We start from the raw sequence: 20,003 nt of genomic DNA on the forward strand, positions 1-20,003 counted from the left end.
ATATGTGTGTGTGTGTGTGTATGAATATATATATATATATTTGTGTCATGGTTTTGTAATTTTGTAATTTTGCTATCAGTATCAGTATTCCACATCATAACATCATGTCAAGTATGGATACTTCTGTTGAATGTGCAGTCCACAGAAGAAGACTACATATCCCAGAGAACAACAGGAATAACAATAAGTCACGGGACCAGGACTCTATATAATCTCGTTCCCAGGCTGGAGTGCTCTCCTTCTTCTCTCGAACTTCTCGGAGAGTGGGAAGCGTTCCAGCCGTGTCGCCTAGAGTTCACAGTAGGCCTCTCGGTTTTCGGAGACTCTCTCTCTCTCTGTTTTGTTCGATTTTGTTAGCCTTAATTATATTATATTGTGTTATCTTGTATTTTGATATCATATTTAGTAAAATAAGTTTTTCCTCCTTAGATTGTCGCTGTTTTATCCCACTCCCCTTCTCCCCCTCCTTTCCGGGCCCCCGGGGGGGGGGCGTGGGGTGGCTTCCCCTGTCACGGGCATAGGTAAATCTAAGTAACCCGTGACAGATTTTTGGTGGAGAATGCGGGCATAGAGCTTTTTAGCTTTTAGAACAACTCTCTCTGCTCTTAAAGAGCTTCGTTACGGGAGTGTTGGGAGTGTTATCTTTCCGTAGCTGCTCACGGAGAACGTGACCTTGAAATACCAGACAAATTGTCAACATTAAGGGCTGCTGCACATTCTCAGCACTGCTATCTAACTTTTGTGTAGAAAACAAAGGGATTTCTTTCTCCCTTAGAGCAAAGCTAGCTAGCTCTGACTTTTACAGAGCCTGCCAGCTATGAATCCACTCTTCATCCCAGTTGCTCTGTTTAAGGGATTGAAAGCAATTATGATCTTCTTAAAGTATTGGTCAACTATTAACACCATAATTTGGTGTTGTGGAATTGTGCAGATATATAGCCTAATAAGGTGGATACTGATGGAGACACCTGCCTGGTACTTTTACGAGATGTGGTATGGTCAGAATTTTGGCACCTACACCCCAGATGGAATTGTGAATCTTACAAACACTTGCATCCCAGATGGAACAGGCAATTTTACAAACACCACCATGTTTAATTCATTGTACAGGCTAAAAAAACCCTTTTTATTTAGGTTGTACTCTCAGATTTCCACACGCTTTTCAATAACTGAGATAGGGTTCATGCTTGCATTCATGTTATCACTATCAATGCATGCATATATGTTCCTATGCATTCGTTCTATGCGGAAGTCTCCTCCAGAACCAGAGAATGATGACTGGCAGGGAATATGGAAAGGTTTAGGAAAAGTCTTAGAAGCATGGGGACCCGCAGTGTCATGGGATTTCACTCTTGAACACCTAAGGGACCCTAAGAAATTAAGTGAGTATTTGGGTCAGAGATCTAAGGAGGTAAACCTTATGTGGGGTTTGGCTTATGCATACCGTGCTTTGTATCATACTATTCTGGAGAGAGAGAGTTTCCGATCTGAGATTCAAGCCCAAGTTAATTCTGATCAGTCACAGGAGGCATCAGTAGCAATATCAGTTGCCCCTGTGGAAGGCAAGAAATGGAAACGGGTGTCCATGCGTCTAGAACGAAAAGAAGGAGAAGCACAGGGGGGGGCAGCAGAAGACCCAGGTGCCGGGCATGGAGCAGTACCGAAAAAGGCAAAGGCAAAAACCAAGAGGCATGAAGAAGAGACTGATGATGAGGAGGAAATCACCTACTGTCGACCTCTGAAGCTGACTGAAATCCAAGGCTCAAGAAAGGAGTTCACACGGCGTCAAGATGAAGGTATCCTTGCTTGGTTGCTTCGCTGCTGGGACAACGGGGCCAACAGCTTGTCTCTAGATGGTAATGAAGCTCGCCAACTAGGAAGCATTGCCCAAGATGCAGGTATCGACAGAGGGATTAGCAGATGTTCGGATGGAGCTGCTACTCTCTGGTTGCGGCTGTTAGAAGCCGTGAGAGAAAGGTACCCCTATAAGGATGCTTTGAAGCCTAAATTTAATAGTTGGAATACCATCCAAAAAGGTATTCAGCGCCTGAGGGAATTGGCCATGGCGAAAATGTTGTACAGCCCTGATCCAAGCGAACTTGACCCTGAGAGAGTGAGGGCCGATCCTGACATGTGGCAGAAAATCACAAGTACAGCACCAGAGAGAATTGCACAGTCATTGGTATCAGGATCTAAAGGATTCGTGGACAGATGGCCCCGAGTTGTTGAGCTGATTGTAATGCTTCAAACCACCGATCAGCAGCTCCCCCAACTGCATGCCGCAGTTTCTGCCATCTCACGGCTAGAAAACCGAGTAGATGAAATGTGCAAGAAATTGTTTCCATCAACTAATTGTAATGATCCCGTAATAGTATCAGAAACAACTGATGAAGGTCAATCCTCGTACGGGCCACCAGGTCTAATGAAGGATCTGATCAAACTAGTCCAGTCCTACTCCCCACCTGCATCATCAAAAGTCTCAGCTGTTAAACGCACACGCTTCCCAGCTCGAGCAAAGAACAACAGTACGATTGCACCGCGTGTTTCCATGTGGCGCTACCTACGTGACCGTGGAGAAGACATGAGGAAGTGGCATGATCAGCCCACGTCTGCACTACGAGCACGGGTGAAAGAACTACTAGACATACCAACCACCAGTGGAGTTGCTCCAGTCATCACAGGTAACCAATAGAGGGGCCCTGCCCTCAGTCAGGGGAGGGAAAGGGATAATAGAGTTTATTGGACTGTGTGGATTCGATGGCCTGGCACATCAGAACCACAGGAATATAAGGCGCTGGTGGATACCGGTGCACAGTGCACCCTAATGCCCTCCAGTCATGAAGGGACAGAATCAATCCATATTTCTGGAGTGACTGGGGGCTCTCAAGAATTGACTGTGCTGGAGGCTGAAATAAGCCTCACTGGCAAAGACTGGCAAAAACATCCTATTGTGACTGGCCCAGGGGCTCCATGTATACTGGGTATTGATTACCTCAGAAGGGGGCATTTCAAGGATCCTAAGGGGTATCGATGGGCCTTTGGGATAGCTGCTGTAGACATGGACAACATTAAGCAGCTGTCTGTTTTGCCTGGCCTGTCAGAGGACCCGTCTGTTGTGGGGCTGCTACGAGTAAAAGAGCAGCAGGTACCGATTGCTACAAAGACAGTGCACAGACGGCAGTATCGCACCAACAGGGATTCCTTGCTCCCCATTCATGATTTGATTCGCCAGTTGGAGAATCAGGGAGTGATCAGTAAAACTCACTCACCTTTTAACAGTCCCATATGGCCAGTGCGTAAAGCCAGTGGAGAATGGAGGCTGACAGTAGACTACCGTGGCCTGAATGAGGTCACACCCCCATTGAGCGCTGCTGTGCCGGACATGTTGGAACTCCAGTACGAGCTGGAGTCAAAAGCAGCCAAATGGTATGCCACCATTGACATTGCCAATGCCTTCTTTTCTATTCCTTTGGCCGCAGAATGCAAGCCACAGTTTGCCTTCACCTGGAGGGGCATTCAGTATACTTGGAACCGTTTGCCCCAGGGGTGGAAACACAGCCCAACCATTTGCCATGGGTTGGTCCAAACTGTACTGGAACAGGGTGGTGCTCCTGAACACCTGCAGTACATTGATGACATTGTTGTGTGGGGCGATACAGCAGAAGAAGTTTTCACAAAAGGAGAGCAGATAATCCGTATTCTTCTACAAGCTGGCTTTGCTATTAAGCGAAGCAAAGTAAAAGGACCTGCCCAGGAAATTCAGTTCTTAGGTATAAAGTGGCAGGATGGACGTCGTCACATCCCAGCAGATGTGATCGACAAAATCACTGCCATGTCTCCACCAACTAGCAAGAAAGAGACACAATCTTTCCTGGGTGCAGTGGGCTTTTGGAGGATGCACATTCCAAACTACAGCCTCATTGTAAGCCCCCTTTATCAGGTAACGCGGAAGAAGAATGATTTTGCATGGGGCCCTGAGCAGCAGCAGGCTTTTGAACAGATTAAACAAGAGATAGCCCGTGCTGTAGCCCTGGGGCCAGTACGGACTGGACAGGATGTAAAGAACATCCTCTATACTGCTGCTGGAGAGAAAGGCCCCACCTGGAGTTTGTGGCAGAGAGCCTCAGGAGAGACCCGAGGCCGACCCCTGGGATTCTGGAGTCGATCATATAAGGGGTCTGAAGAGTGCTACACTCCAACTGAGAAGGAGATCTTAGCCGCGTATGAGGGGGTTCGGGCTGCTTCCGAAGTAGTCGGGACTGAAACACAGCTCCTTTTGGCACCTCGACTGCCAGTGCTGAACTGGATGTTCAAAGGACAGGTTCCCTCCACCCATCATGCTACCGATGTCACCTGGAGCAAGTGGATTACGCTGATTACACAGCGAGCGCGAATGGGAAACCTCAATCGTCCAGGAATCCTAGAGGTAATCATGGACTGGCCTGAAGATAAAAAGTTTGGAACATCACCAGCAGAAGAGGTATCACGTGCTAAAGAGGCCCCACCATACAACGAATTACCAGAAAATGAAAAGAAATATGCCCTATTCACTGACGGATCATGTCGCATTGTAGGGAAGCATCGCAAATGGAAAGCTGCTGTGTGGAGCCCCACACGACAGGTTGCAGAGGCCACTGAAGGTAAGGGAGAATCAAGTCAGTTTGCAGAGGTAAAAGCTGTCCAGCTGGCCTTAGATGTTGCTGAACGGGAGAGGTGGCCAATGCTGTATCTTTATACTGACTCATGGATGGTAGCAAATGCCTTATGGGGGTGGTTACAGCGGTGGGAACAAAATAACTGGCAACGGAGGGGAAAATCTGTTTGGGCCGCTGAACTATGGAAGGACATTGCTTCCCGAACAAAGAATATGGTTGTAAAGGTGCGTCATGTGGATGCACATGTGCCCAAAAGTCGGGCTACTGAAGAACAACAAAACAACCATCAGGTAGATAAAGCTGCTAGAATTGAGGTGGCTCAAATCGACTTGGATTGGCAGAATAAGGGCGAATTATTTCTAGCTCGATGGGCTCATGAGACCTCAGGCCATCAAGGAAGAGACGCAACATATAAGTGGGCCAGAGACCGAGGGGTGGACTTAACCATGGACGCTATTGCGCAGATTATTCATGATTGTGAAACATGTGCCATAATTAAACAAGCCAGAAGGATGAAACCTCTCTGGGAGGAAGGGCGATGGCAAAAGTATAAATATGGGGAGGCGTGGCAGGTTGATTATATCACCTTGCCACGATCTCGCAGTGGTAAGTGTTATGTACTCACTATGGTAGAGGCAACCACTGGATGGCTTGAAACATATGCAGTACCCCATGCAACTGCTCGAAACACCATATTAGGTCTTGAGAAACAAGTCCTGTGGCGACATGGCACCCCAGAAAGAATTGAATCTGATAATGGGACACATTTCAAAAATTCTCTTATAAATACTTGGGCCAAAGATCATGGCATTGAGTGGATTTATCATATTCCCTACCATGCACCAGCTTCTGGTAAAATTGAACGATATAATGGGTTGTTGAAAACTATGTTGAAAGCAATGGGTGGTGGAACATTTAAGCACTGGGAGAAGAATCTGGCAGAAGCCACTTGGTTGGTCAATACTAGAGGATCTGTCAATCGTGATGGTCCTAGTCAATCTAGCCCCCTACACACTGTAGAAGGAGATAAGGTCCCTGTTATACATGTAAAAAACATGTTGGGAAAAGCTGTTTGGGTCCTTCCAGCTTCTGGAAAGGGCAAACCTATCCGTGGAACTGTCTTTGCCCAGGGACCTGGGTGCACTTGGTGGGTAATGCAGAAGGATGGGGATGTTCAATGTGTGCCACAAGGGAATTTGATGCTGGGGGAGTGCAGTCAATAATTTTATGTATCTATATATATATATATATATGTTTGCATGTGTAGTGTATTTTAGTTATTATAGTTGTACAGTTAGTTATGTTACATGCAATTCTACTATTTAGCTATCACAATTTTACATACGTGTATATATATGTATATATTAACCATGATGTAATAATGTAGAATAAGGGGTGGAATGTCATGGTTTTGTAATTTTGTAATTTTGCTATCAGTATCAGTATTCCACATCATAACATCATGTCAAGTATGGATACTTCTGTTGAATGTGCAGTCCACAGAAGAAGACTACATATCCCAGAGAACAACAGGAATAACAATAAGTCACGGGACCAGGACTCTATATAATCTCGTTCCCAGGCTGGAGTGCTCTCCTTCTTCTCTCGAACTTCTCGGAGAGTGGGAAGCGTTCCAGCCGTGTCGCCTAGAGTTCACAGTAGGCCTCTCGGTTTTCGGAGACTCTCTCTCTCTCTGTTTTGTTCGATTTTGTTAGCCTTAATTATATTATATTGTGTTATCTTGTATTTTGATATCATATTTAGTAAAATAAGTTTTTCCTCCTTAGATTGTCGCTGTTTTATCCCACTCCCCTTCTCCCCCTCCTTTCCGGGCCCCCGGGGGGGGGGCGTGGGGTGGCTTCCCCTGTCACGGGCATAGGTAAATCTAAGTAACCCGTGACAATTTGTCATAATTATTTTCCTTTTTTCTATCTTAGTAAATAGTTTTATCTCAACCCACAAGTGCTACTTTGCTTTTCTCCTTTTGGTTCTTTTCCCCTTTTGATTCTTTTCCTCCATCCCACCCAGTTATTAATCAGGGTGTTAACTTGAACTCCCACCCCCTTTGAAACTCCTTACAGTTGATATCATATGGTATGGAGTATCTCTTTAGCCAGTTTAATTTAGCTGTGCTCTTTCTGTTCCCTCCCAGCTCCTTGAGCCCTTCACTGAGAATGCCCTTGGCTCTGTACAACACTTTCTTAGCAGCAACTATAATCACTGGTGTGTTATTATCTGGTGTGTTATCATTTTCCTCCTAGAACCAAAACATATAATCATACCAGACACTCTGAAGAAAACAATTCAGTTCCAGCTAAAGCTAAGATATTTTCTTATGACCATTTATACTGAACAAAATAATAGAAAAGTTCTTTGGTGGATTTCTTTATCTGAAGGGTTTGTCTAACTGACTTCAATGATTATTTCCCTTCAGCAAGTGCCTGTAGAGGCAGTAATAACTGAGGCACTGATTCACCTACATCTAAACTAATATGATAAAACACTTAATAGTTTGTTTTTTGCCTTTGGAACATTTTTTGTGATTTGTACCACTTAGGTGCCTGAGAAATAGTCAGATACAGTCAATATTTGTGTCAATTATGAAGAAAAAAAATCTCACATTCCTTTTAATAAGCTAGTTTTTTCTATTTCATTCAGGTTCTTTTCCTCTTCTTTCTCATCCATTCTCCTGGTTGTCTCATGATTAACTCTGCAAACTGTGATGTCATTGGACTGGTTAATTTTACCTGAATGAAAAATAACCACAACAAAACAGCAAGATATTCTTGCTGCATTTCAAAATTATGGCATAGAAAATAATAAGAAAACCAAAGTGAGAAATAAAGACATTGCCATCAGTGGACATTTTTGCTAATGATAATAAAAATTTAAATCACAGTACAAGATAGAACAATCACTGAAATAGGATCAGTGATGAAGTGGGGAACAAATCTTAGAGAAAAATTTATCATAACCTGTGCTAAAGAGGTAACAGAGGTAGATTTTGGAATGACATCAGACTACAATGAAAAGGAAAAAAATAACAGCTACATATCCAGAAACTGATCAAGACATTTTACTGCCATGCGTCCACTATGAAATTAGTGAGAAATTAGAGAAGCAACAGAATCTCAAAACAGCATGCGACAATTGACTGAAAAAAGAATTGTGGGATAGTATTGTAAGGCAAACTGGAAATGCCTCCTCTACTCAATATCTTTATGTTTTACAGGCAGTTTTCAACTATTCAAACCTTACTGCAATTAACCATTCTTGTCTAATTTCCCAAGCCAGGTGTCTGCCTCAAGGCAGTTTTACTTTATGAGTTTTCCACGAGCATGCTTTCACTGTTTCACTGAAAATATGTTGCTTTCCTATTGATATAAAATTCTTAGGGTTATTTAATTGGAAAAAAAATTCAATTTATTTTAAAAATAATTTATTACTGGGCTTAGTTCAATGAAAGCTAGCTTTCTGGTGCAGTGCCAATATCATTGCAACTCCCAGTCAAAAGTAGTCATCTATTCTAAATCTGAAAGTCTGTCCATTCAAGAATGATAAAGGATAAGTTTAAAATGTAAAACAAACAAGCAAAAAACAAACAACCACCAAAAGTCTGTTAGTAATTCACAAAACACACAAGAAAGAAGCTTTATATTAACTTCACTTATGGTTTGGTGGCTTCTATTTAACTAAAAATGAGGAAATTGAAGTAACTTGTCTTTTAGACTCCAGGCTGAGTATGCAAGTATGTATGTAAAAAGATTAATAATTAAAATGGGAAAAAAGCAAGAGAAGAACACCATTTTCCTCCCTTCCTTTGAAACACGGAGTAGCCTTAAGCTGTAAATTTCAGGGTCAGAAATTAACTTGGAACCCCCAGAACACTCTTCCTTACAAAATCACTTTTTAGATTGGGATTATAATTCAAGTAACCCATATTGGAAGTGCTTCCACAGTGACATAAAAATGAATAATGTCAAAATAAATGGCAGAGCTGAAGTTCACCTTTGGAACAGAGTCCCTGGGAGGGTAGGCAAGCCATGTATTTAGACATACCTCCACAAAAATATTGGATGTTCAAAACATTCAACAACTATATCTTAAGAAAAATGGGCCTAAATTTCACAGTGTTCAAAAGAGCAACTATGTAGCACACACTGCAGTGGGCCAATTGGCCTTTGTCTCTCCTTTGTCTGCCTCTATCACAGTCTACTGATGCTATTTTCAGGTTTCAATTTAATGATTCTGATTAAAGACTTAAAAAAAACCTGAATAGATGTCCACCATGACTCACAAAGAGAATTCTAATTTCCAGAAGCAGATCCCCAAATTAATCTTTTTTACATATTTGTATAATGACGAGAATCTAATACTTCTTGAAAGACAAGTGGCAGCAAGCACTGAGCCTGAAAGTGATATAGCAAACATGGCAGCTCACTGTGGTGAAATAATTTGAGCTTGTAATTAAATTCTCTCTTTAAATTTCCATCAGTAATGCTCAGTTGGGTGACTCTGACAGGGTGGAGCTATGAGGAAAGGTATTTTCTGTTGCAAAGGCTTGCAGTACTGTTTGCGTATTTATCATGAATACAGGGGCCATGTTATAGAGATGCAAAAAAATAAGGAAGAAAAACCTTCACAGACCTGTATAGTTAATGAAATAACAGTATTAGTATTTCTTATAAAAATTACTTGATGTTACCTGTTCAGAAGTCATCTGAGTGTTCCAAGTCAATGGAAAACAGGAAAATTACACTGCAACTTTTCGTTCAGAAGTATAGAAAGAATACATAAACAAATTAGTATAAATGCTGTTCCTGGTATCTCCTTTGTGAATCAAGGCTTGATTGAAATGATTCTCAAAGAGAAGGCAAGTATAATGGCAGATGCAGAATTTCAATTTAATACCTACTTCACAGCCAAAAGGGATTTCCTGTACAATTTTCATTTGAAAGCAATCTTTCTCTCAAACTTTTCTTACAACACGGAATAATGTCAAATATATATCTTAGTCCAAGTGTCAAGTATTCCGTGAAAATGCCAAGTAAACGAGATAAATTAAGTAAAACTTTCCATTCTATTTTCATGTTATAAATGCTTTGGCTAGAATTTCCTGTTTGCATGAGAGAGGATAATTCAGCAAAGTGAAGGAAAATTCATACACTTAGATATGTCTGTATGTGTTTACATGTGTACATAAAAGTTAATACAATCCACCTTTCTCTTAAAACAAAATCAGAAACAGAAGAAACCCAGTTCAGGTTTTCCATAACTTTGTTTTTGCTTAAGAATGTGGACATCAGACTTGCTATGTCCAATGAACTACTGTCACAAGTGGAGTGCAGAGTCCAGAAGAGGTTTACAAAGTCCCTGGATCTTGTTCTTGCTTGTTTGATCTTCAAGCATCTATGTGGTACATCTTTTACAGTCCCTCTATTGCAAGAGAGGTTTCAGAATTGCACTAGCGATGGCAATTTAAAACACAAAAACTATTACTGAAGCCAGAAATTAACAAGGTATAGGATGACCTAACTTTGCGTTTGTAGTCTTCCCTCAGAGAGGGCTCTTCTCTGAGCCAGTAGAGGCTTTCTCAAGTACCTAGTTTGAACAGTTGTGCATGGAAGTATTGTGCTGCATGTAACTTTATTGAGCCTATAAACAAATAAATGTCCACCGTAGGAAAAAGTGAGGTTTTAGGTATTACTGCTAATTTGTCTCCATTGTGTACGATGGAAACTTGCACAACAAACTCTGAGTCAAATGTCGTGGTTAAGCTTCAGACCACAGAACTGTTCATGTTTACTCTGTCATATATATCTTCCTTACTATTACTCATTTAAAATTTGGAAGAGCTGTGGTTACTTGCCTCTGCTGCTCTACTGGAAGGTCATTTCAGAAAGTCATTATCTATTACTTCCTTGGTCTATTCACAACCAATAAACAGCCATTTATGCAATGTATTCTTCAGCACCATCTACTGGTACTTGTTCATCCAGAATATCCACATCTGGTGCAGTCATAAAGCCTGCTTGTAATATCTTCTCTCAAATGAATAATGTGGTACTGTCACCATGGTGGAGTAATGCAGTGTTTATGCAAGTGATTTGGCCCAGTTCTGAAAAGAATGCTAATTTTGGCTAAGGAAGATAGGTAATATATCTTTACACAACTGTTAAAAGAGAAAAGTCGAAAATGAGTGTCTGTGTCCCAGCATGTAAAAAAATTCATCATGTATTTCCTACTACCTGTGTAGCCAAGAAGCTGCAATTAATGATCATAGTATAAAGGACATATAAGCTTTAATTTCAATATATACAGTTTATTTCAGAGGAACAAATATGAAATCCTTGCCAGCTGTGAAGGAAATTATTATGCCAGCTTTACAGCAAGAGAAGTAATATGCTTGTAAAAAATACAAATCTCAACCTGTTGACAAGTGTAGTTATAATGTGCTCACAGTATAACAGCCAGTGCTGCCCCAGAAGACCTTCATTTGTAATTTATGCATTCCTGTTTCTAAAGAGGAGGCAGTTGATGTTGAGAAAGAAATAGCACACTTTTTAATATTCTGTCTCAGGGCTTCTAGCAAGAACTTTGATTTATTAAAACTGAAATAAATTCAAGCAGCTAATTTGGAGTCCTCAGCATTTGTACAATGTGTTACTTTCATTTCAGAAGCCTGTGACATTGAAACTAAGTTGGTTGTTCTGTTATCCCTACAGCTCTCTTCTCACACCAGAAGTGTAAGACGATGAAGCCTGGCTGACAAATTCTTTGTGATGACATTTTTGGAAAGCTGCTTCCATGCTACTGAACACAGCTAAGTAGATTATGGCCCATTTTTGAAGTAGCCACTTCACCCACCATTGGTCTTTCGTTGTCTTTCTTGTTCATTCCTGCTTTAGGTGGCAGGAGGGAGCAAGAGATGGAAGCACAAGTTGTCGTCTTATGTTTTTTGCTACAATTTTTTCCTTTTATATTTTCATAAGAATTTGTATCTTGGTTTCTCATCATATCTTTTGTGACCTTTGAGTATTAAAAGATATTTACTCTTGCGTGTTATTTATTGGTTTTTGTTTGTTTGTTTGTTTGTTTTTTGTCTAATCTTATGTATTTTTTACTGACTGTGAGCAGCCTGGCAATTTTTTTCTTTTCCCCTGTTCTCTCTCCCTTGCTCTCACACTTTAATGCACTACATTGAACTTTTATTCTTTTAGTGTTTTATTAACAGTCATGTTAAAAAATATTTCCACTTATGCTCTGCTTTACTTTTTGCTCTTGTTGTCTTAGCTACCATTTTTGTGTTGTATTTCTTCTTTCTTGTATATAGTATGTAATACATCTAGTTCTCCAAAAGATTTGATACTTTATTTATTTGCTGTATTGATATATACACAGTTCAGGTAGTATAACCAAGAATGTAAGAATGTAAGTATAATTAGTATATTAGTATTATCTGTTTATGTCCCACTGCTCAAGGTCTGCAAGGCTGTGTTTGGGATCCTGGGTGGTCTGCTTTGCTGCACGGCTGACCTGGCAATGGCAAAGGGATTAGGTCTAGGTGAATTTTAAGCTCCCCTCTGGCCTTATTTTGTAACAGCAAATATTCAAAGATAAAAATTCAGATTCAGTGTGAGGGTTTGTTTTTAAATGGTGTGATTAGGAAAACCAAGTTTGGTTTGTAAGGAAAAAAAGTTGTCAGTAAGCATGTCTAATACTAAAAATAGGTTAATACCTGACGCAATCAGGTAATGACTTGTAGGGCATTTATATTTCATGGATCTACCATTTGTTTTCTGGAAACGTTTGATTTTCATAGAACAGCAACAAAATACAGAGCCTTGACAGACAGTTCAAAATTGGGTAAAATATGTCCATCAGTAGTTCAGTAATGACGGAATACATTATAATTTTCATTTTCTGGGAGGCTTGTTCTGTAGCAGAAGGCTGCTGCTGCTCTGACTTTATCCTGTATTTCTGAGAGCTTGCACTATGAAGGAAGCCTTCCCTGAGCACTCTGCTGAAGCCTCATGCAACTGGTCTCACCACCATCTCTTCCAGGCTTGGCAGTGACTCATGTCTTCAGTAGAGTTAAACTGTGTCTCTGCTGCTCTGTGGGCCCTGTATTACCTGCAGATGCCATCAGATATCCTAATCTGATGATCAACTGGGTGTGGGAGAATGTCATAAGAGGAGTTGGTTTGTTGCTCTGTCTTGCATCTGAGCTGCTGTGTTTACTTTGGAGACCCAAAAGAATGCCCACCTGATGACACAGCACTGACTATCTGTTGTATAGTTTATAGTGTACTTGTCTCATGTATTTTAACACATGCCTTGCCACATATGGACAATTGGGAAATAGAGAAAGCTAGTATATACCGTATTTATTTATACTATGTACAGGAACTGGTTCACTTGTTCTTGACAAATGGTCTTTCAGTGCTCCAGATAAAATATTAATTTTTAGAAGATGAGAGGTGGGGAAGGGAATCAATTACTTCATAACAACAACTAACATTGCAGAAATCCATGTTTCTGTACAAGCATACCCATGCTCCACTCCCCTCCATTGTGAAAGTACAGATTTGAGATTGCCGTTTTATGCCAGCTCTTTCAGTACATTAATAATTACTGGGCTCTGATGTTTGAGTGTTTCAGTGTCATCTCAGACTTCCACGATCTTGTTCCCCAATTAGTGCTTTTGTGCAACAACCTGAAGAAGTTGGAAATACGATTAGAAGAATGTGACTGTACTGTCTTAAACTTGGAGTCACTTTTGTAATACTCCAGTTTTCTAAATACCCCGGGACCCGGACGTGATGCCCACGGGACCTATTTCTAAGTGGAAGTAAAGACGGGGACAAAGGTGGTTGGAATAAGTGCATCAACTCCATTATGACAGAAGTGTTGACAAGAGGCGTGCATTACAATACCATTGGGTTCCATTTTTGAAGTCAAGGAAATCTGTGTATATGTGCTCATGTTTCTGAGTAGACTAAAGGAAAAATGAGAAAAATCATAGAAGCTGCACTTCAAAAGGATCCAGCTAGAAAGCCTGAGCTAAATAGTCCAGAGTGAGTTTGACTCGGCATGGATATGAAGCCAGAAATGGGTTTTCTGTGGGACAGGAAATGTTGCTTGCAAGACAGACCAAACTGTCTCAGGTTGAAGGTTTTTCTGTCTCTTAGCCTGACAATGGTAATGGTGTTTCCAAGAAAACTACATGAAAGCGAATGTAAGGAAAGAGCAATTTAATTACTGGTTCATCATGCAGGTTTCCAGCAAGTATTTTTATCGCTGGTGCATCTTTCCCATTCTGTAATAGCCACCATTTTTTATGCTGATACAGAATATGTTTGAAGATTCCATATTCATATTCCATATTTCTGGGATCTCTCTCAAAACTGTATTGTAGTATCGTAGAACTGCTTGGGTTCGAAGGGACCTTAAGGATCATCAAGCTCCAATCCCCCTGCTGTGGACAGGACCACCAACTCAAATAGCTCATGCTAGACCAGGCTGACCCTGTGATAAAGAAAACCCCGCTGAAGTCATGGTGGAGAGCTGGGTGCTTAGCTCGGGACATGGACTGCCTGGTGACATCACAAGCATGGTGACATCACAAGCACTGTGCTTGGGGCAGTGGCTGCCACCAGTGAGTGCCACAGCTGTGAGCGCTGTGCAGGAGTGCGGACACGCTGTGTCAGCCCTTGTCCCTGCTGGCAGTGATAGTGGTGGTAGCTGACGGGTGCTGCCCAATCTCGCTGTGTTGCTCAGCCATTAGGCTGCTGTGTTAGCTGGAAGGGAGAAGGACTGCAGCTGTGCCTGGTAAGCCAGAACTGTAGTGAGTCATGCCGGTGCATCCATTGCAGATGCAGCAAGAGTAGATGATGAAGGGGGTCTTTTTCGTGTCAGGTCCAGAAAATGTATGCTTCAAGGGATACAGCTGTTGATGAGATGGAGGACAGTGCTTGCCGGGGGAAGTCGTGGGAGCTAGAAACAAGTTGGATCTAGAGTTGGCACAGTTCTTGCAAACAGCTGCTTCTAGGACATAGCACCTCTCTAGAGTCCAAACTGCGCAAAAAGAAAGCTGGGAAAATGCTTATTCCTCACTATTCTTCCCTTGTTGATATTTTCAGCAGGGCTCCTGTTCGAGAGGACATTTTGTGGATCCAGGCAGTCCAAGAGTGCAGCCGTCTCTTTCCAAGAGTGGGGAATTCCTTTGGAGCAAAGCCCAACTTGCTCTAAGAATTTCCCCATGTCTCAGCAAGGAAACGACTGCTACTTCTATTTCTACTCTACCTGTACTAAGGTACAGTTGGGCTTCTTTTGCGTGGCTTTTCTTCCTTTTCCTCTCTTTGAAGCGAAAGGGGTGGAGCAGGGGGAGACCTACTGGAGATGTTACCTTCATAACCAGTCAGCTCGCTGCTAACTGCCTGGGCTAATAACATGGATGTGTTTCAGGCTGTGCTCATATTTTCCTGCGTGGTTTCCTTTTGCTTTCAGGGAGACAGCTGTCCCTTCCGCCACTGTGAAGTGGCTCTGGGGAGTGAGCAAGTCTGCCGACTGTGGTTGGAGGGTGGATGTTTCAGGAGCAACTGCAAGTTCAGACACATGAAAATTGACGTGAGTGTTTTCACTGCTGTATGTGGGCCGAATGCATTTCTGCAGGCCAGATACATTGGCTATGAAAATCTTAGTGGTTTCTGTTTCTCCAGGGAGCTGGGAGGAGTTATGGGGAAGAGAATTCAGGGCCTTAGATATATCTTAGCTAGAGATGCTTGCATTAGGTGCCAAAGGCTTTTTCTCCCCAAATGCAGAAAGACCGCATTGCTCAGACTCCTAAACTTGCTGGAGAAGGGTGGTGGGAAGGAGCGGGCACTGACCTCCTGCCAGTGGGCGGGGCATGGTTGTTGTCTATCAGGCCTTCTCTGTCCTGGTTTTCTTCAGAGCAGTTTGTTCTGGCTGCTTGGAGTAGTGAAGGGTGGGGCAAGAAATGATGGTGAAGAGCTAAGGCTCTACTCCATAACTCAGATGGATTTAACCACAGCATTTGAAGGCGCCGCTTCTCCTGAATAGTGGCAGCATTTTGCAGGTGCACTGGCTGAATCCCCTGAACTGAGAGCAGTTGTTTCCTCTGCCTGAAGGTTAAGAAAGCAAGATATGCCGAGTGGTTGCAGCTTATGCAGACATTGTGAATATGCTCCCTGATGTTTTCCTTAGCGATAAATTATGTTTCAGCACTCTGACAGTCTCATCTATGGCATGACATGGAGCACTGCATCTATTTGCAAACCTTGCATGCCTGTTTCCATGACCCTTCCTTTCTTTCTCTCTTCAGAAGAAGCGCAGTGAGATTCCCTGCTACTGGGAGAATCAGCCAGGAGGCTGTCGGAAAGCCCACTGTGCTTTTCTCCACTTGAAGGAACGCGGTGGGAACGGACTGACCACACCGCCAAGCAAAGGTGAGCTTCTGATGGCAAGAAGCATGAAAGGCTTAATTTTAAATCTTACTTCTGAGTGGGTGCGGGACATCAAGTGACCATTCACTGGAGAGTGCAGGGAAGAGTTGTGACAAGTGACTTATATTACTTTTTGTTTCGGCTGTCAGAATAGTGTTGGGGTTTTTCTGGATAGTGGTAAATGCATTTCAGGTCTGTGTTGGAGCAGCAGAAAGGCAAATGTAAGAAACAGTGTTTGAAAACCTGAAGCTTGAGGCTGACTGTGCTGAAACCTTCCTCCAGTGTGATGCTCATCAATGATATCTTGTTTTCTTTCTTCCAGAAGCCAATGAAAGTGGCCTTCCTCTGAAGAGCGGCCTTGCAGAAAGTCCGGGGAGCCAGGCAGTGGTTGAGAAGGCACCAGGAAAAGGTCCATATATTAACCAGGCATCTGGGTTTGATGTGCTGTCTTACTACTTACGTTTTCTGATTGTTCTTTCCTGGGACTGTTCTCTGCAGTTGCCATCCCAACTTCCCCCCATTGCCTGGCTGGACAAAAACGCAAGCGATCTGAGGAGAAGAAGGGAAAAGCGAAGGAACTGCCTTGCAAGAAAAGAGTTAGGGGTGAGCACAAGGATCTTGTTGCAGTGCCTTGAAAAAGTAATGCTGTCACTCAGGATAGTTCAGTGTCGGAGTTTTCCTTGCCGTGGATTATTACTGAGTGAAGCTATTGGGTTCCTTTGTTCCTTTCTGTGCCTTGTTGGTAGACAGAAATGACTGTTTGGAAAACATTGCTGAGAATCCTGGATGTGGCAATGTAATTCTGCTGGTCAAATGTATTTAACTTCGTGGAAGGGTTGTGGGAACGATAAGAGAATGTGAACCTGTCCTGAGGCACAGCAAGACTGTATCAGCTCTCTCTTCCTTTTACTTTAGGTGGACGCAAGGTGTCCAAGAGGCCTATTGATTGGAAATGCACCTTCCCCACAAAGCAGAGACGGAAACGAAAAGCAGCAGAGATGCATCCATCTGCTGCTGAGGACACCGATGAGCCCCCAGCAAGAAAACTACCTATGGTAAGAACAGTGGCAAAAGCACAAGTGGATACGGAAGGTTTGCGTTGCTCTTGAAGAAAAGGTAGAAATGTCAAAAGTTCTACCGGTCTTCTGTTTCCTTTGACAGCAGCAGGTGCCTCACAGGGTACTTGTGGAAACTTTCAGTTTTGATTAGATGTAGAGCAGTGATTATGTAATGCTCTGCAATTCTGAGATTGCTCGTTGTCGTGAAGGATTTTGTCCATTAGTTTTTCACTGTCAAAAAAAACCCGAGGTCACTTGTAACCTTCAAAAGAAAGCTTTCTTCAGGAGCACCTTGGTTCTGTATTTGGGTTTAGGCTCAGCAGTGCTGAGGGAAGGGAGGAGGAGTTCTCAAAGATCATCCGGTGTTTCACCCATCCTTCCTGCTGTGGCCAGGGTTGCCAGCCAGAAGATCCAATTGCCTGGAAACCCATCCAGCCTGGCCTTGAAAGCCTCCAGGGATGGGGCTTCCACAACTTCTCTGCGAAAAGAAGCTACTTAGGAACCTTCTGCCTGTGCTTCATACACACTGTCTTGTTTCCTCCTAGGTGATTCTTGCTTCAGTCCCGCCCGAAATGACCTTGGTGAACACTGAAGTCATAAAACTTTGAAGCAGGTAATGACCACAACTTGTTCTTCATCAGTGTCATTTTTCCATTAAGCATAAGTCGTTTCGTGTCCGGGGGGAAACGGGGTGTTTGAGATGTGTCATAGCATAATCCGGCAAAGGAAGAGGTCATCTGAAATAATTTCAATTGCTTACTAAAAAATCTCTGCTGAGTATGCCATGGGGAAAAGTAACTCAGTTGGTAAACAGGTTTTTGCAGAGGATGACTTCTTGACATGTTTGCAGTCAAAGTAATGGGGGTGGCAATGTGTTTCTGCTACAAAACCTGGTCCCTGTTTTCTAGACCCAAACTGCTCTATCTGTAAAGATAAATTCACACTATGAGAAGTGTACTTGCTGGTACCTCGCATCCTAAAGGCAGCCCCAGGTGATCTGGTCTGCCATCCCTATGTGACTGTGAGGTGCAAGAGGGGTTAACTATTGATCTCAGAGCTGGGTTGCTGAGAACGTATCTCCAGTTAGAAGTGTACGGATTATTCTCTTCCTTGTTCTCCCAAGTCTGGAACTGCTTGCCGGAAGCCAGGAAGACTCTGTGGCACAGGTGAAGATCTCACACTCAACATCCCAGTCCTCACAAGAAGCAGATAAGATGCAGCAGCTGAGCTGCACGGAGGCGGGGAAAGTACCTGTCTCTGAAGAAGATCACATTGAGAAGCTGATGATGGAAATTGAAGGAGAAGAACTGGAAGGAGAAATTGATGTGGACACTGTGAATGATGCGGATGAGCTCCTTCTGGAACTCTCTGCGACCACTGACAGTGTCTGGTTGTATATATTTTAAAACAAATGACAACGAAGAAGAATTAAAACCAGCCCTATTCCTTTTCAAGGCTGTTCCTTTCCTTTCTGATTCTGAGGTGACATTTTTCTGAAACTTTGCAGTGAGTCTTGAAGCAGAGTCCAACTGGTAAAAATCGGCAGTGGATGCATTCTTTTTCTCCTGATTTCCCTTTCTGGTCAGAGGTCAGGGGCCGTGCACCCACTCCCCACCTCTGGGTGGCTGCCTTCAGCGTCAAGAACACAAACTATTTCTTTGGGCACAGAAAGACGTCCATCCACAAGGCTGAAACTGGAACTTCTTCCTTCCTTGCCCCTTGGCAAAACTGCATTGGGCTTATGTGGAAAGGCTGGTGTTCTGATTCCCTGGACAATGCCTGTGTCAACTGCAGTGCTGTGACCCCCACCTCCCACTTTCTTCCCCTTCTCTCAGGCCTCTCTGTGCAAGTCTCCTTGAACAAAAGGTGGAGAGCCAGTTCAACCAGTACACTCCTTCCCATATGTAGCCCTCGATTGCCTGTGGGTAGGAAGGGGCAGCGGCTTGGCGCCTTAGGGCAATCCCTTATTGGACCTGACTCCTGCTTCTTGTTCCCAATTAGTGCTTTTGTTCAACCACCTGTGGAAGTTGGAAATACGATTTGAAGAACGTGACTGCACTTTCATAACCTTGGAGTCACTTTTGTAATACTCCAGTTTTTTAAATCTCACAGGACCTGGAAGTGATTAGCACGTATTTCTAAGTGGAAGTACAGCCAGGAACAAAGGTGGTTTTAATAAGTGAATCAACTTCACTATGACAGAAGTGTCGATAAGGGGCATGGATTACAATACCATTGGGTTCCATTTTTGAAGTCAAGGAAATCTGTGTATATACGTTCACTTGTCTAAGTAGACTAAATCAAACAGAGTGCCAGAAATTAGGAAAAATTAATAATAATACCAAATCCATTATTTTTCCTGCTCTCTGTTTTTTCTCTATCACCCTATCGTCAGAAGTACGTAGTAAAAACAAGATGTACTGTTGTTAAGTCTTCAGTAGTATGTTTACTTACTTATGAGCATCTGTACTGTCAAACCTAAAAATTAATGGTTTCGTTTGTTTGCGAAGGATTAGAAACAATAATAAAAAAGTCTTCCATTCTTCGTACTGTGGGCTAAGAAAGAAAAATAGAACCAGCTTTCACTTCTTCCTTTCTATGCTTTTATGTTTAAAGCAGGCTAGGCCTCAGGGGAGCACAAACAGAACCATATTTTCATGATTCACATGTTTACAGAAAACAATCTGCCTATTTTTAAAATGCTGGAGTTATTTCAGTTCATATAAATTAACTCTGGCATGGATAGATCCAAGAAGGAAAAGTGGGGGACAAAAAAATCACGGAAGGTGCACTTCAAAAGGATCCAGCAAGAAAGGCCTGTGCTT

The 20,003-nt window shown here is 42.6% G+C and overlaps 1 protein-coding gene across 1 annotated transcript; it reads left to right on the top strand.

Moving 5' to 3' along the window:
• The first annotated feature begins 10,125 nt into the window (after positions 1–10,125).
• Positions 10,126–19,977, top strand: LOC116653206 (uncharacterized). Its single transcript, XM_085542519.1, has 8 exons — positions 10,126–14,970; positions 15,165–15,284; positions 16,000–16,123; positions 16,443–16,529; positions 16,619–16,723; positions 17,036–17,175; positions 17,724–17,785; positions 18,302–19,977. Exons 1-8 carry the CDS (start codon positions 14,917–14,919, stop codon positions 18,582–18,584), a joined length of 975 nt encoding a protein of 324 aa, XP_085398645.1. The 5' UTR covers positions 10,126–14,916; the 3' UTR covers positions 18,585–19,977.
• The last annotated feature ends 26 nt before the right edge of the window (positions 19,978–20,003 follow it).

This window comes from Coturnix japonica, chromosome 3 (genome assembly GCF_054131305.1).
Source record: "Coturnix japonica strain WE chromosome 3, WE-NBRP24, whole genome shotgun sequence".
Lineage (NCBI taxonomy): Eukaryota > Metazoa > Chordata > Aves > Galliformes > Phasianidae > Coturnix > Coturnix japonica.